Raw genomic sequence first — 16142 nt, 5'->3', positions numbered from 1 at the left:
CACGACGCGTGGCGCCTGCAGGATGGCGTGGCGTGGGCCCAGCGCTCAACAGGCCTGGTTGCGTGGGGCTGTCCCGCTGACCCCCAATAGCCAAGCCCCTGCCCTATGCCTCCACACCTGCCCCTACACAGGGGGCTGCATCGTCACTCGCTCAAATTTGGCCCAGCTGTGTCCTGCCCACCCCCCGTCGGGGAGGCTGGGCCAAACCTGAGCAACACCCTGACCCCAGGGCCAGCTTGCAATGCGTGCATGTCTAGCCAGGCCCATGGGGCAGGAGCCACCACAGAGGGGTGAGTGCAGGCAGCCTTGCTCTGCAACCACCCTTCCCCCTCTCCCCCCCCCCGTTCCCCCACCCTTTGGGGGGTCAGGACCCAACCTTGCAGCCTCCCTCTCCCCAGGGGCAGACAGGGTTTCCCACCCTCCTGGGGACAGGCGCCATCTGGCTTTAACCACTGGAACTGTTGGATATGGAAGGGTGGTGGGGTTGTGTGGCCAAGCAGAGGTGTGTCATAGATTCTAAGGCCAGAAGGGATCCTTGTGATGATCTAGGTCAGGGGTCATCAAACTGGGGTTGTGACCCTTCAGGGGGTCACAGGTTATTACATGGGGGGTCATGAGCTGCTAGCCTCCATCCCAAACTGTTTCACCTCCAGCATTTATGATCGTGTTAAATATAAAAAAAGTGTTTTTAATTGATAAGGAGGGGTTGCAGTCAGAGGCTTGCTGTGTAAATGGGGGTCACCAGTACAAAAGTTTGAGAGCCACTGATCGAGGGTGACTGTTTAACACAGGCCAGAAAATGTTCCCTAATTTCCTTTGGACAGTGCAGTGACACTTGGTGGTGTGGCTCTGTGATAACGTTGCGTATTGCAGGGTGTACAAATGTCTCGATTTTGTGTGCAGATGTTACTTAGCCCTGTATTGTGCAATGAGCAATCTTTCTGTTTTGGCAATCCCAAATGTTCAGAAATCATGAATACCCTTCTCCCCTCTCAAATCATAGGATTGATTTAAAAATAATGAGATTGAAGGAAAAAAATGATTTGGAATTCTTTATTTGCATTCTGGCTTTTGCATGTGAGGTGGTGGAGTCTCCTTCCTTAGATGTTTTTAAGGTCAGGCTTGACAAAACCTTGGCTGGGATGATTTAGTTGGGGATTGGTCCTGCTTTGAGCAGGGGGTTGGACTGGATGACCTCTTGAGGTCCCGTCCAACCCTGATATTCTATGATTCTATGGTTAGTGGTCTTGTCTTCAAGCTTATCTTTGCAATCATGATGGCTAGAAACTTTTTTAAATATGAAAGCTGAGTTTCTGGTGTATTTCCATGACTCCAGGCTCTAGGGCCTTAACAAAAACATAAAGTATATTAAATCTTGCATAAAACTGTGAGAGTTGGTAACATTGATATTTTACAGTAAAAGCCCTAGTCCCAACATCATATGCTAATGTTATTACAGTATCTTGGGCCAATCGCTATAAAATCCCAGAGTATTTTCTTTTTGTAAAAATGAGAAGGTGCATATCACAAGTAGTTATATGTCCTTACACCCTCTTTAATGATTACATATAGTAATAATGAAGTGTTTTCTGGACACATGGACTTCTTCTCCAGTAGAACAGAGATAAGGCCTAATCCTGTGAGATTCTAAGAGCCTCATGCAACGTGCTGAGCACCCTCCATTTCCTTTGAAATAGGAACTTTACTACTTGACAGAGATGGTCAGGAGTCACTGCTTCTGGCAGTAGGGTAATGGGCAAAGTGGGCACAGTACTGCCAGAGCCCCTTACGTTTTGGCAGGAGTAGAAATGGTATCAGAGACCTTAGTTTAAACTGCAGAACGAAGTCAACACGGTTGAAAAGTTGGTGTGGAGGGAGTCTACTCTGCATGCGTAGGGGCTGTGTAATAGGGATCTGAGCTTGGGTCTCTGGTAATTGCTGCTGAGGCAGCATGCTCAGCTCCTTCGGAAAGGAGTTAAATGTTTTATGTCCTGCTACAGCTGATGCTAAGCAGTGCTGATGGGCCATGGAGGACACTGCTTTAATCTGATCTGTGTACCATGGTAACACAGGTTGTTTGGGAATGGAGACCCTGCGGACTTCTGCTCTGATAACTGAATGCTTTTAAAGAAAAAAAGTCAGAGTCATCAGAGCCAAGTCATGCCATCTGGTGACCTTAATTTCAAGCAACAAGCAGGTAAATGTTTATGATTTGTAGCCGAAGGGATGGAGAAGAAATAGCTGTAGCAGGATGATTCACTTTCCCAACTGTTGTTAAACCTGTCAGCATTATTGTCTCACTGGCTGTGCATGCCAAGAGGACATCAGAACGAAGGTGACTGAAGTGACCCAACTGAACCCAAACTTTGAATGAAGAGACCTTTCCTCTTTTTCCATCTTGTGTCAGTTGAGAGCCCTGCCACAAGAACCCTGTGTGAAGCAGAGAGGATATTGGGTTACAACCAGCACCCTTTCACCTTTCTCTTGTTTAGGGGCAGGGTGTGCATGTAGAGAGGGTTTGGATAAGACTCGACTTTGTTGTAACTCAAACAGAACCAGGCTTTTAAGGCTTAACGAAGCATGGAGAATTAAACCACCAATGTTGGGGCTTGTTTTTAAAGCAGGTTCATTACATCTGGTGACATATGTTATTGGGGAGCAGGGGCTGTACAAAACCATCCCATTATTTGTGATGGTGGGCTGATGTGCCTAAAGATGTATTCACACTTTGCACTGTGATCCTAGCAGATTTCACAAGCCAGTTGGGCTGGGCCAGGTCCATACTTGGATGGGAAACTTCCATAGAAACCATAGGTGCTACAGGAAGCGATGCAGTTGACGCCGTAGATGGCATTTTTCTCTCTGAGGTCTCAGTTCTGGAAGCATTAAGCTTGTGCTTAAGGAAATCCATCTATTCCTGATTACGGAGGCTTTTCTGATTCGGGACTTGATTTGGAGCCAACTCATTGTCCCAGAGTGGTGCCGATGGAGCTGGGCTGGGTGTAAGTGCTGTCTTTCAAATGCAAAGTAAAACTGAGTTCTAGACCACTTGTGGTCATTAAAAATTCTAATACCCCTATTCTGCTGAACCTAGGTTTTCTGGCCAAATTCTGATCCCGCTGCTCTAAATTTCCCCTGCAATTGCAACTGGGTACAGTCTGTTCTTCACTTCCTGTCCTAAACTGTTTAAGGGTGTTTCTGTGTGGTGTTACACAGATGCCACTTTCCATTAGACAGCTGGCTACGTTTCAATGGTGGGTAAAACGATTGTTATATCTTCTTGACCTATCTCTTAATAGTGTTGGGGCGCTTAATTAATATTTGTAAAGCACTTCGAGATCCTTAAATATAAGATTCTGTCCAAGTGCAAAGGATGCTTATTTTGTCCTTTTCGTAGGGATGCAGTTCACTGGAACCCTCATTTAAAACGAACAATTCCCTCCCCCAACTGACTGTGAATCACAATATTTTTGGATACAGAAAGGATGCTCTCAGCGCTTTGCTGTACAAGCAGCTGATATACTGCAGCTGTTCCTTTGTTTAGACAAGTGTTAATATCTTGTCACTTGCATGAATCATTTTTCTGGATCCTGTTTTTAAATAAATAAAAAAATAAATCAGCATTTGTGTTGGGTATTCAGAATTTTGCAAGTTAACGGACTGTTGAGAATTGATAAGGCGGTGCATTTTCATGATTTGGCTGGTGATAATTACCCAGATACATGAAATGTAGGTTATATAAATAACCATAGCTGTATATTCACACTGCTGCATTCCCTCCACCTTCTCCCAAAGAGCCTAAAGCATTTTCTTGCCCTACATCATGCCAGAAGTTCAAAGAAACAACACTACCTGATATTCTTGGAATCAAAAACAGCCACAAAGGAAGTTTCAGCTTTCAGAATACTGGGGTTTCTTTTTATTTAGGAAGAGAATAAAGCATTTTTAAATATATTTATCTGATGTACACTTAAACTGAGATGCTGGTTCATACTTTACAGTGTTTGAAACCGAAAGTGATAGTGATCCCCTTCACATTGATGCAACAAACAGATGACTTTAGAACAGACATAGGTTCAAAAGTCCCCTAGTATAAAGATTTAAGTAAAGGAACATTAATAATCAACACACCAAGTATCATGACAGTGGTAACAAAGAGCATGGTGAATTCTCTGAGAAAATCTACTTGACACTTACTTTTTTTTAGACAACTGCTTTCCATTATAAATAAGGCATGAAGGTTCTCCATACTGTTACCAGACTGATAGCCACAATCATGTGTATAGCTCCTAATACTTCTGAGTTTGGGGCCACTGGCCATCTGAAAATGTCAAGGGTGCAAGAGAGAAGCTTTTGGCATTGGGTAGGTTGGGAGAAGGTATTTGCAGAACTGGGCCCCTCTGGCCGGCCAATCTAAGAGGCAGCAGTGGTGATGGTTTGGGGGTCGCACCTTTGCAAACTGCCATGATGGCAGCCTTTTGAAAAGAAAGGACAAAGAAAGATCGATTCTGCAAAGTGCTGAGCACCCTCAATCCTCACTAATTTCAGTGGGAGCAGAGGGCAGTTGGCTTCTCATGGGGTCAGGTCCTGAATTTGGAAAATAAGACGGGGAGTGAGAGGGGAGAAAATGAGATAAATTATGCTAAAAAAATAACCAAAAGCCAGATTCTGATCTCATTTTTACCAGTGTAACTCCAGAAAAACAGACTTTGGGATTTAAGCTGATGTAAATTAAATCAGAGTCCAGCCCAAAGTTTCTTTAAGTGCATGTTGAATACTGTTCAGTAATTTATAACTTCAGTAACTTATACCAACTGTCAGCATCCTCCCATGCAGCTGAGCGCTCTGGGTGTGTATCTGAAGCTCTAATGAAATGCTATTTATCTGCATATATTCATGAGCCCTGTAAGATTCCACGTACGAATGTCTGACCAAACAAGGCCCACTCTTGGTTTCCGAGAAACAGATACTGATGATTCCTGAGACTGGGGAGGCCTTTTGTGTGTGTGTGTCTCTGTCTGAATCTCTTGGTGGGCATGTGAAGAAAGTAGAGAGATTCTGATGCTGGCAAATTAATTTGGAATATTTAAAACTCCATGGCAGGTGACAACCTTTGGAAAAGGCAGCTCAGCCAGGTTGGATTATTGTCAGCAGAAAACTCCGCGTCTGTCAGCTCAGTCAGGAGTATTAACGGTGAAGGTCTGGGGACAGTGTGATAAATACTGTTGTTGGTAATCACTGCTCTTAACACTTTAAGAATGTGGTGCTTTGTTGTTATCCCTCTACGGGTGAGTCACTGCTAATCTGTCTTTGCAAACCCAGACAAGTCATATTTTACGAGTTTGCTAGGAGCGGCAATGATATTTCTTGAACAGCAAGGCACAGAGGACCAATACCCAAACCTAGAGATGAGGGGTATCTCTCTGAACCAGTAACAGCACTTCTTGTTTGGCTTCTGGGAAAGCCTTGGTCATCAGTTTCAACCATTAGATGAATTCAACCAGGCTGTGATTACCTGGAGTGTAAAAGAAGGATATCCTATATGCTTAAAATCCTAAGACTATAGACTGACTCATCCGGGGAGGCTGATGAAGACATAACAGTAACCAGTTCTACATTTCTCTTCAAGTTTTTCCAGTTGCAATGAGTTTGCATTGTAAATCTCTGAAAAACCTGACTGATAAAAGAGAATGGCTTAAATAGGAAGAACATACGGCCCTTTGGGGAACAGAAAGGTCAAACTAAAGTGTCTCAGGTATACTTGTGGGTCCTTTGCAGTAAACCAAAGAGAAAGAGAAGGGCTGGGTGTTCTGAAGCAGTCTCTGGAAGTTCTGATGGCTTTTTTTGTAACACTGCACCCATGCCATTCCAGGACGCTGCAGGAGATCCAAGCTTTTGCCTGCAGATAATCAAACACAGTAGCTGGAGGAGAAGCTGAAAGGGTGGGTAGTTGTTAGTTTCCGGTGTTTGTGATTTCTGGCTGCTGTAGCAACACATGCAGGAATTCATTGTAAAGTTTCTGAAACAATCTAGAACTACAATATACAGCTTTTCCAGCAGGTTCAGAAACCCTGGCAGCTGGGTTCGCTTGGAGCACTAACTTTAAAAAGTGACTTGAGTCTCCATGGCACTTTCTTGCCTTTGAGCCACGTAGGCCCCCTTCCTATATAAGAAAACAAAGTGAGAGGCCTCAAGGCAGCAGGGCTGCTCGATATTTCCTGGAGCAAAAGAGAAGAGCTGGTTGTTGAGGTTGCATGTGGGAGCAAAAGAAACACCGTGGCAGTGGGATTCATTTGCTAGACTTGTTTTTCACCTTGGTGGCGTTGATGTCGGCTTTCGTCTTCTGGATGCGTGAGAAGATCTCCTTGAAAAGGGCCTTGTACTCTGGCTGACTCTGTTCCAGCCGCTTGTCCACAGCCTCCACGTGTTTGCTAAGGCTCTTCTCTATTGTCTTCCGCTCTTCCAGCTCGTGACCCTCTCCCCGGAAGTCCCTGAAGGAGCTGTCACGAGAGATGGGGCGGGAGGTCTGGACTCCGGTGTGGCGCACGCTGTCCTTGTGCTGCCGGCACTTGTTGAGGAGCTCTTCGTACTTCTCCAGCAGGGCGTGGTACTGCTCGTCCACCTCCCTCAGGATTGACATGCCCCGCTTACGCACGTTGTTGGCGTGCAGTGTGTAGTTGCCTTCATGCCGGCTCACGGCGTCCTTGGCCACAATGGCATTGAGGGCAGTGTCGCTGCAGCTTTTCCGGACAGGGTGATTTGGGGAAGCTGTCATGGATGCACTGTGAGTTTTACTCCCATCTTCCTCTGAGAGGTCAATGTAATCTGCTTCGGGGGCATTGTTTAATGGCTCCAGAAGGGCTTCAGACAGGTTGTCCTCTCTGCTAAGAAGATACTTCTTGACTTGTTTCATCTGCTGTAGCTCCAGGAGCTCGGCCTCCAACTCCTTGATGCGCAGTTTGCAGCTCTCCATCTCGCACACCCGTTGCTCGAGATCTGAGTACTCCTGGATGACGGCAGTGTATTCGCGCTCCACCCTTTCCTTCCGCTGCTTCTCCTGGTTGACTTGGGACCTAAGGGAAGTCACCATGGCCTGGAGATGCTCATTCTCCCTCTCCACAGGGTTTTGGTTGAGCTCCATTGAAGAGCTGTGGACCTGGAACGCATCTTCATATCTGTGGCAAAGGGAGACTGTAGTGAGTTATTGACAAAATAATGGTCCCTTAAAGATACTGGAGCCAAATTCTGCTCTCAGTTAAACCAGTAATTTCACTGAAGTCCATGGAGGAGCTACCCTGGATACACACTGGCATAACAGAGCGAGATTTGGCTTGTGGGTGCTTTGTCGTTGTTTGTATTACTGTTATGCCTAGAGGCCACAATCAAGATTTGGGGCTCCACTGTGCCAGGTACTGTACATGCACATGAAAGCCAGTCCCTGCCCCAGAGAGTTTACAATCTAATTATACGAGAGACAAAAGAGCAGGAGGGGAGAAACACAAAAAGGAAGTGACTTGCGCAAGGTGACATACAGGTCAGTAGTAGAGATGGGAACAGGACTTCTGAGTCCCACTCCAGTGCCCTACCCAGGCTGCTTTATTCTTTCCCTTCACATGGAAACCTGTATCATGGATTCAGCAGCTGTCAGCTTCTCCCTTATCACTGTTACTTTGCAAAGGATCTGGGTTTTATACAGATCTGGCGAAATGCTACCTGACCAAGAGCACTGGAGATGGAACTTGTCTCCCTGTATACAGACTCGGTATAGCTCAGTCAGTGGCCATGTTAGCTTCCCCATTCTGCACCTGCTATGTGCCCCCACTCTGTCCTGGAGAACTATCGGTAGAGATGAGAGGACTGTTCACCCTCCATGACCCATATTTGGTCACTGGTCCCTTTGCTAAGATTGCTGACAGGATTGCCAGTTGGGGCTGCACTTTTGTGACTTGGATGCTTGGACCTTGTCTACATGAGAGTCATACCAATTTAACTTAAGCTGGCTTTGTGACTTATTCCGATTCCTGCGCTGGTTAAACGAAACCACTCCGTTAGTTTAAACCTGTGCACCTTTTCTCATGCAGATAAGGCCTTCACTTTTGGCAACATGAGTGACAGCCGCCAAATTAATTTTCCACAAGCCCCCTCACAGCCATTTCATAGTAATATCTTCAAGGCACTACCAACTTGGGCTGAAAATACAGGGCTTGAGATTTTTCCCGCCTGGGCTGGTAGAGATTCATTGCATCAACTTTCTGTCCTGGAGAAGGAAGGGGACATGAGCCAAATGCTAGTCACTTTGCTTCTGGAGTATTTGCCTACCTCCCACTCTCCGGTAGTGATTGAACAACACTGGCCTAGTCAGCAGGGAAGGGTCTTAGTCCGTTCCCACCCCTTCTGTTTGAAAGGAAGGCAAAGCACTGATGGCACCTAGGATTGGAGGGAGAGGAGGAATTGGCAATAATGGGAATAAAGTATACACAAAGTTAGTGCACTAGGAACCTGCTACCCATCTCCCCTTCCCCCGTGCCAAAGGCTAACATTGTAAGCTGCTGCTGTGGAATCTGTGCTCATCTGGCATTTGGCTTTGCCCACCAATTTGAGGCTGAAAGCCACCAGTAATGTTTGGTGCCCCGCACAGGAGTGAAGTGCAGTGGTTCCAATGTTAGTAGGAATCTGTGTTCGTTACGTATGATACACTGACTTGCAGTGCCTGTTGCTTTCCTGGGCTAAGGTATCTTTTACTTAATGCAATAATAAAGAATGTTTTCAAAGCCAAAAAAAAAAAGGGAGGACAAAAGTGGGAGAACCCACCCTGAAGAACTGTGTTTCTGAAAACAACAAAGTAGTAAAATTGTGGAATGTGTGTTGCAGCCTCTGAGCTTCATCCCTCCCTGAAAAACAAACAAAACTTGATTGTGCTGTTCTGTGTCCAGGAAGTGCCAGCTCTCCAGAAAGAGTAGGAGGAGGTTTATAAAATGAGGGTAATGGAAAAAGCCTCTTGCTGGAGTAACCCCTCTTTCAGTGCTTCTGTGGCATGGAAACCACATGAAATATTCTCCCCCATTGCGGTCAGGAAATCTGTTTTTCTTCTCCACCCCAATAAACACCTGAGTTAGAACAGATTGGAAAGGATAAAATACCATCCCTTCCCCTCTAGGCCTTGGATGGTGATGGGGGGTATTGAACAGATTTCCTAATTACTGTAGGTCAGAGTGACCTGCAAAACCCAAATGCAAATTTAAAAGCCAAACTATGCAGTGAGGCAATGTTGGTAAAGCATGACAGGGGCATGGTGGGAAAACAACCACATAGATATTGAGTAGACTTTGCCTGGAGGTAGATTATGCCCTTGTAACATCCCCTTCATTGCTCCAGTAGAAGGCCGTGCATTTGTATCCCCTGGCAGTGCAATACTTTCCTATAGGATAGCAGGTTTATTGATTCTCTATTTAGAGAAGTTTCCATCATGTAGGAAGCTGAGCAAGAAATGTCCCTAGGAGGTCAATGAATTAATACTGTGGCTGGATTTTAGACAGGGTGGGATGAACAATAACATGTTTGTACAGCACCCAGCACAATAGGGGCCTGGTTCATTACTTGGGCTCCTGGGTGCTACTACAATACAAATAAATAGCAGTAATATGCGTGCAAAAAACATGGCTGCTCTACTATAGCTGTGGCAGCAGGAGAGGATGCAGGATTTCACACACCTCTACGTCATCTGTCTGGGTGCAGTTGATAGGGAGGTGCTGGCTGTGCTAGCTGCCCCACTAGGAGCCTGTCAGGGGTGAGGCCTCGCCCTCCTACGCACTAGACAGTGGTGGGAGAATCACAGTGGGAGAATACAGGCTACAGCTTTTTAGATGTAGATGCAGCCCTGCTGCCTAACATGTGTTTCCCTACAGCACTCAGGAAACAGCGTGCACGAGAAAGGTAGAACCACTCCCACTTGGGCCGGGCACCTTCTTTCCTTGCCCCGGTGCAGCTCCATTTCATAAGAGGCTATATGAGCCCCCGCAAAGGGGTAATCAATCTCATGATTCAAGGCATCAGCAAATATATGACCAGGAAGGAACCCTACCAACTACAGAACTGTACAACTGTGCGCATTAGCTGTGGGTGGGGCTCACCTTTTTCTCAAGCATCACGTATTGGGCTCCCTTGCAGAGGTGAGATGCTAAACTGATGGTAAATGGCAAATCCTGTGTTAATATTGCTCCTCTTTTTGAGTCAAACCCACAGTGTTCCCTGACTTGTGCTACTCTAATGGACTGGGGTAGGTAGGAATGAAACCTGCCTCCATCTCGTGCTGCTGGTTTTCCCCTTCCCCTCTCAGCAGAAATGCCAGTTTTAATGGGAAACGCTTTCCACATACAATCCAGGGTAATTAAGGCAAAGGCGTATTTGCTGATTCCCAGGACCTTGATGATATTCCCATAGTCTCCGCACCTGCCTTTCCCTCTCCTTGCTTCATGGTGATACCTGGGGCTCAAGCACAGCTCCTTGAGGCAGGGGAAGGTATGAATGGTTCGGCGCCTCTCCCTTTTCTCCCGCCGTATGCGCAGCTGCTCTAAGCTCCGCAGCTCCTCCACCTGTTTCTGCAGCTCCTCCACTTGGTTCTGAAGCCCCTCGATGGTCTCCGTCAGGCTGCCAGGGTCAGAGAGAAATAGAGGTGAGGTGAGGCAACAAGGAAGTTTAGGCGCTCATCTGCCGAAGGTCTTGTTTAACAATCTCCTCCCACAGTAGGGGAAGAGTGCACTCCTTTGAGGGCAGACCCTGCATTCTTTGTGTACACCAAAGTCCTAGACAGGGGAAATTTTGGGTGCACTTCTAACTGTGATGAATTCTGCCTGACTGTTTTCACTCTTGATTTAGATGAGGGGTGCATATGTGTAGAGGAGGAGGAGGCAGACGAGTGCAATAATTGGGGATTCTATTCTTGAATCAATTGGCTAGAACAATAACCTCCTGGGAATTTGCTCAATCCTAGAATATCTCAGCATTTAAAAGATTAAAGTAGGATGAAAGCGAGTTTATTCCTTCTTCTCTTTCTCCCAAAGAAATAAAATGCAGAGACTGGCCGGGGTGGTTTCTACACCAGTTGTGAATGCAGTTTGTAAAACAGTATGTAGATCTGTGACACTAAAGCTTTCTGCTTGTATAGCCATTTTAAAAAGATATTGTGTTGTACAAGTGTAACAATCTGGTGCTCACAAGGACTCACCTTGGTCAGGGTCTCCTTTTAGAAGGGAAAATGTTATTGATAAACTGGTGTTAGCTGGCAGGAAATATCCTAGTCTGGGCTGCTCTAGAGGTGAAACTAGTATCCTGGTACTGACTGGTGGGCATTATTCTCCTCTAGAGCTTCTTGACATGCCTCTGATCCTGTAGTTCAGGGAATGGGGGAACTCCAGGTGTTTTCCGAACAGACTCATCTGTTCTTGTTCAGGACTGCCAGTCATCTGCCCTACAAGGCAAAGCATCTTACCACACCCTGGTCCCTTGGCTATCAATCAGATCGCTGACCTAAGGAATCCAGCACAAGCAATGGGGAGCATTACCATTGTATCTTCTGCTGGGATGTCTTGCTCTCCAGCACAAGCTTCTGATTAGCCAGCTCCAGGTCCCGTGCTGTGAGATCCAGCTGCTCATAGACCTTAGCATGCTGTTCGTTCATCTGGCGCAACATCTCCAGCTGTTTCGTCAGGTACTGCAAAAAATTCAGAAGTCCATTAAATGTGAGGCGATCCAAGACCTGTGCTTGTGCACAAAGTCCATCCCTGAACCACCTCCCTTTTCACTTTGTCATCAAGGGGACTTGATCCTGCAAGGTACTGAGATCCCTCACTGTCCACTGACTTCCAGGGAAGTTCAGGTTTTTGGTTCATCTGCCTAAAGGAACCACGTTACCCTCACTCTAACCCTGTCTCCCAAACGCTATTCTCTGAGTGTCTGCAATGTCCTCTGCTGGCCAAAGAACAGGGATGTGCTGCCAACCATTGAGAAAGAGGCTGCTATTAAAATGCTTCCTCTCTGCCTGTGGGGTGGGATGAGGGACTGTGGAATCTATTCATTTATTTTCCCACAACGTGAGATTTTCAGCAATTGCATTGTTTGCTCTTGTGTGTCCTCTCCCTTTTCCCTGCCCTGCATCCGTCTTGTCTTTGTGGAAGGGACAGTCGCTTATTCTGCATGAGTGCAGCGCCTAGCACGGTGGGGCTCCATGCTCAGTTGGCTACTAAACACGGTCACTAATAACTGGAATCAGGCAGGGAAGCACTGGAATGATCGCACCCTTTCTTCTGTTCTGAACAGAAGTTGGTTTGGGGTCTGGTTTAGGAACAGAATAAGGCTGAACATGACCTAAATCCAACCAAAACAGAGGCTCCCAATTGGGAGGGCAGAGGGACCCTCCGAGTGTGGAGCCCAGACTGGCTGATCTGCTCTATTAGGACTTAATCCACCACTGGTTCAATCCCTTCCATATGTGGCTTTAACTCCCCTCCCCCTCAGCACATCCCTCCACTCTCTTAACAGCCTAGCAGCTCCCATTGGCTACAGTGAGGCGGCTAAAATGTCCCCTGCTTTCTCACAGCTGAGCCCCTCAGATGTGGCAGCAGCAGCAGTAGGGAGTTATCCTGGGCTTCGGCAGCATCTGTACCTCTATCTCCTGCACTTGCTCCTCATTGGTTGCATACATCTGTTGCAGTGAATCCTCCAGCTCCTTGTTACGCTCCAGCAATGTCTTCCCCAGTTCGGCTGCCAAGTGCAGGTCTGAAAAGTAAAAGGGACAAATTGCTGAGACTGGGGCTCCCTGGAACCATGGCATATCAGGGCTGGAAGGGACCTCAGGAGGTCATCTAGTCCAACCCCCTGCTCAAAGTAGGACCAATCCCCAATTTTTGCCCCAGATCCCTAAATGGCCCCCTCAAGGATTGAACTCACAACCCTGGGTTTAGCAGACCAATGCTCAAACCACTGGGCATCGGAGGCTGCAGTGTGGAATGGCTGCCTGGAGGGAAAATTGGCATTTGGCCATTGAACTGGTTCCCAAGTTCTTCATCCTCTAGGCATGCAATTCAGACACTTGGCTAGCTCCTGAATCTGCCTGTCTTTCCAGGCGAGCCTTTCTCACCTAGTCACTGGGAGAGCAGCAGGGGTAGCTGTCCCAATTATCCCTCCCGACCCTGGCGGGATGCAGAGGGGACAGTGCTGGCACTGATTGAATCCCACCCTCTCTGGCTTGCTGTCACTGCACTTTAATGAGCAGCCCCTCTGGGTGATCACTGCTGGAGTCTGTTACCGTGGTAGGACGGAGAGACCAGAGCCCCTCTTGCTCTCCCCCCCACACTCTTAGGCCTCAGCTTTCACAATGGAATTAGCGAGTTCTTGTTCCAAATGCCTTCCCTGTGATTAGCTCTTATGGAACTGCACCCAGCTTCCACGGGATTTAGATGTGCTGGCGAGGCTGCATCTAATATGGTACAATCAGGGCAGTGAGTTTTCTCACTGGCATCTGCTGAGTTCCCCAAATAGGGCTGGTAACTCTGCACATGCTCACTGTTCTTCCCCCTGCCCCCGCAGCCTCCCCGTGGTAAATAAAAACAAGCCCTTTGCCTTTCAGCCTGGTAACACAGTGTTGCCAACTCTCACAATATTTCTGTGAGTCTCACAATAATTGGTGTTTTTCCTTAAAGCCCCAGCTCCTGGAGTCACGTGATTATGTGAGACTTTCAGCTTTAAAAAAAAAAAGTGAATTGCTAACCCTCATGGTTGAAGAGAAAACCTTGAAAATGTAGACCCGACAGGCTACAACACCCACTCTGGCCCCTAAATAACCAAATGTAGGATGAATTTCAGGATAGCTATGCTGTAGCCTAAAGCATTTGCAGCTTCTTCCAGAGGTTAATTTGACTTGGCAGTTGATTAGGAGGCAGCGATATTTAATTGTTAGAGCAGGGGACGAAGGTCTGGTCCACACTATGTGGTTAGGTGAATGTAAGCTGCCATGCGTTGCAGAACTGTCTTCACTTACATTTGGCTCCCATCGACGTAAGTACCTCTCTACGCCAATTTAGTAACGCCCACCTCCCTGAGCGGCGTAGAGTCACGGTCAACATAATTAAGTCGACGCAGTGTCAGCGTAGATGCTGCGTTGCTTAAGTTCACTGTTGCTGGCTTTCAGGAGCCATCCCACAATGCTCCACGCTGACAATACAATCGATACTAGTGTTCCTGGTGAGGGACGCACACCGCCAACACAAGGAGCCAAGCGTGCACATACGTAAGCGATTTAATTACTGCAGTGACTGTGTGCCAACGTAAGTTAGGTTGACATAATTTTGTAGTGAAGACATGGCCTGGGAGTCAGGACTCCTGGGTTGTATTTCCTCCTCTGCCACTGACTTGCCATATGACTTAGGGAAAGTCACTTAACCTCTCAGATTCCCGCTCTGCAAAGTGGGGATTATATCTACCACTTGTTAGGGGATCTTCAGAGGAATGATGCTCCACTGATGGTGCAAGGTATTTTTTTATTATTACTAATCAGTTCTGGCAGTTTCTGATTTTACCTGTAGACATAATGGAGCTTATGTGGGAAGAGTGATTGTGTGCATGTGGCGAATGGCGATGCACCTTGGCTGGTTGTGCTGGGAGACCTCAAATTATAGATAGGGCTAGCTCTCTGGATCTTGTCCTGTACTGGTTGGCTGGCAGTTACATCCTTTTCCTTGAGAATCTGCTCTCCAGCCATGGACTGTACTGTGGGGGTTAGTCTGAGATCTGACCTTTTAACGATTATCCGAGTGACCGGGTCTGAGGGCTGCAATCATTGGAATGAATGTAATCAATATATCGGCACAACTACTGGTACGTAGACGACCTTCACCTTCCTTTAGCCACGGAACAGCTCCCAATTTCCAGAGTGCTCTCAGGGGACTGAGCGCCTGACAGAGACGGGGGAATGGTATGTTAGACTCCAGCTGGGCTGGAGAGAATTGCTTCTCCTTCAGCTGCTTGGTTTGTGGTTAACCGCATTTTCCATTGACAATCCCCCATCCCTCGCCAGATCATCTATTTTTGCCAATCATAGACATGTCGCAAATCTCCTCCTGTCCAGCCTGATCTGGTTGGCAAGGAAGGCACCCCCAGCACAGAGAAACCTTGAGAGAGGAGTCCACGCTGCGCTCCAGGCAATGAGGCAAGAGACTCCCGCTCTGTGCGGGATTACATCAGCTCTTTCCCACAATATGGCATCCAGTTTAATCAGCTGGGGTTGAGTTAAATGGATTAGGCCTCACAGGATCCTGCATCATAATTTAAAGGCCCCTGTCAGCAATAATTGAACTAGAAAACAGGCAGTGTCTGGGGAGATGTATAAAGAGATTCTACAGCTCAGAGGTGGAAAACTGTCCCCTCCCCCCATTTTTTTGGTTTTGTTTTTAAAGAGAATGGGTAAGGGGCCAAGAGACACAAGGCAGGAAAGAAGAGGATCATCTGCCCTGGTACTTGTAACCTGACTCAACTCTATAGTCCTCCGCTCATCCAGGGACCATACACACACCCACCAGCCGCAGTGCCACTGACCATATTGCCTCGTCTCTAGTTCTTCTCACATCTGGGTCTCCTCTCATCCACTTCAGCTGGTCTCTTGTTTGGCTCTTCCCTCCCTCTAAGATCTATTGTTGGCACATGGATGTGCATGGGCAGGCGGGGAGCTGGAGGCAGCTCCCTAATATCTTCCTTCACACAGGTCCCAGCTGGACCTATGGCCAAGCTTGTCTCCTGCTCAGCAGGACTCAGATGCCCCATTCCCTTTTTCTTAGCTAGTGAGACCTTGGAAACTAGCTGCCTGTTGTATTTTTGTCCACAGATCATTCAGGGGGTGGTTGGTGTTACACAAGGATTTAGTAGAACAGTTGTGTACATCTCCTTGATTTAGCTGTTATACTGAAACCTACCTCCACTCCCCTTCTCCACACAGCGTGCGAGAACTCACCCCTTCAGCAAGTGTGAAATTATGGTGCAACAATCCAGATACAAACTAAGGCTATGTCTACACTACAAAGATAAGTCGACCTATGTTAAGTCGACTTACAGCCACCACATTAATTACTGCTATGGCCGATGTCCATGTTACC

At 47.1% G+C, this 16142-nt stretch overlaps 1 protein-coding gene across 3 annotated transcripts in view; it reads right to left on the bottom strand.

The window, feature by feature from the left end:
• Nucleotides 1–3889: 3889 nt before the first annotated feature.
• Nucleotides 3890–16142, bottom strand: part of CDR2L (cerebellar degeneration related protein 2 like) — a 29447-nt gene continuing 17194 nt past the window's right edge. For 2 of the 3 annotated variants that reach the window (XM_048817902.2, XM_048817899.2), the window contains exons 2-5: nt 12662–12774; nt 11562–11710; nt 10450–10647; nt 3890–7175 (exon numbers count right to left, since the gene is read on the bottom strand). In XM_048817902.2, coding sequence (XP_048673859.2) covers nt 6290–7175; nt 10450–10647; nt 11562–11710; nt 12662–12700 — 1272 coding nt within the window. In that variant the 5' untranslated portion in view covers nt 12701–12774 and the 3' untranslated portion in view covers nt 3890–6289. The remainder of the gene's footprint in view (nt 7176–10449; nt 10648–11561; nt 11711–12661; nt 12775–16142) is intronic. The other variant, XM_048817901.2, reaches the window with a different exon arrangement.

The sequence above is a fragment of the Caretta caretta genome, chromosome 14, assembly GCF_965140235.1.
Source record: "Caretta caretta isolate rCarCar2 chromosome 14, rCarCar1.hap1, whole genome shotgun sequence".
In the NCBI taxonomy this organism is placed as follows: domain Eukaryota; kingdom Metazoa; phylum Chordata; order Testudines; family Cheloniidae; genus Caretta; species Caretta caretta.
The sequence above is the reverse complement of the archived record's forward strand: the minus strand, read 5'-3'. Positions and strand labels throughout refer to the sequence as shown.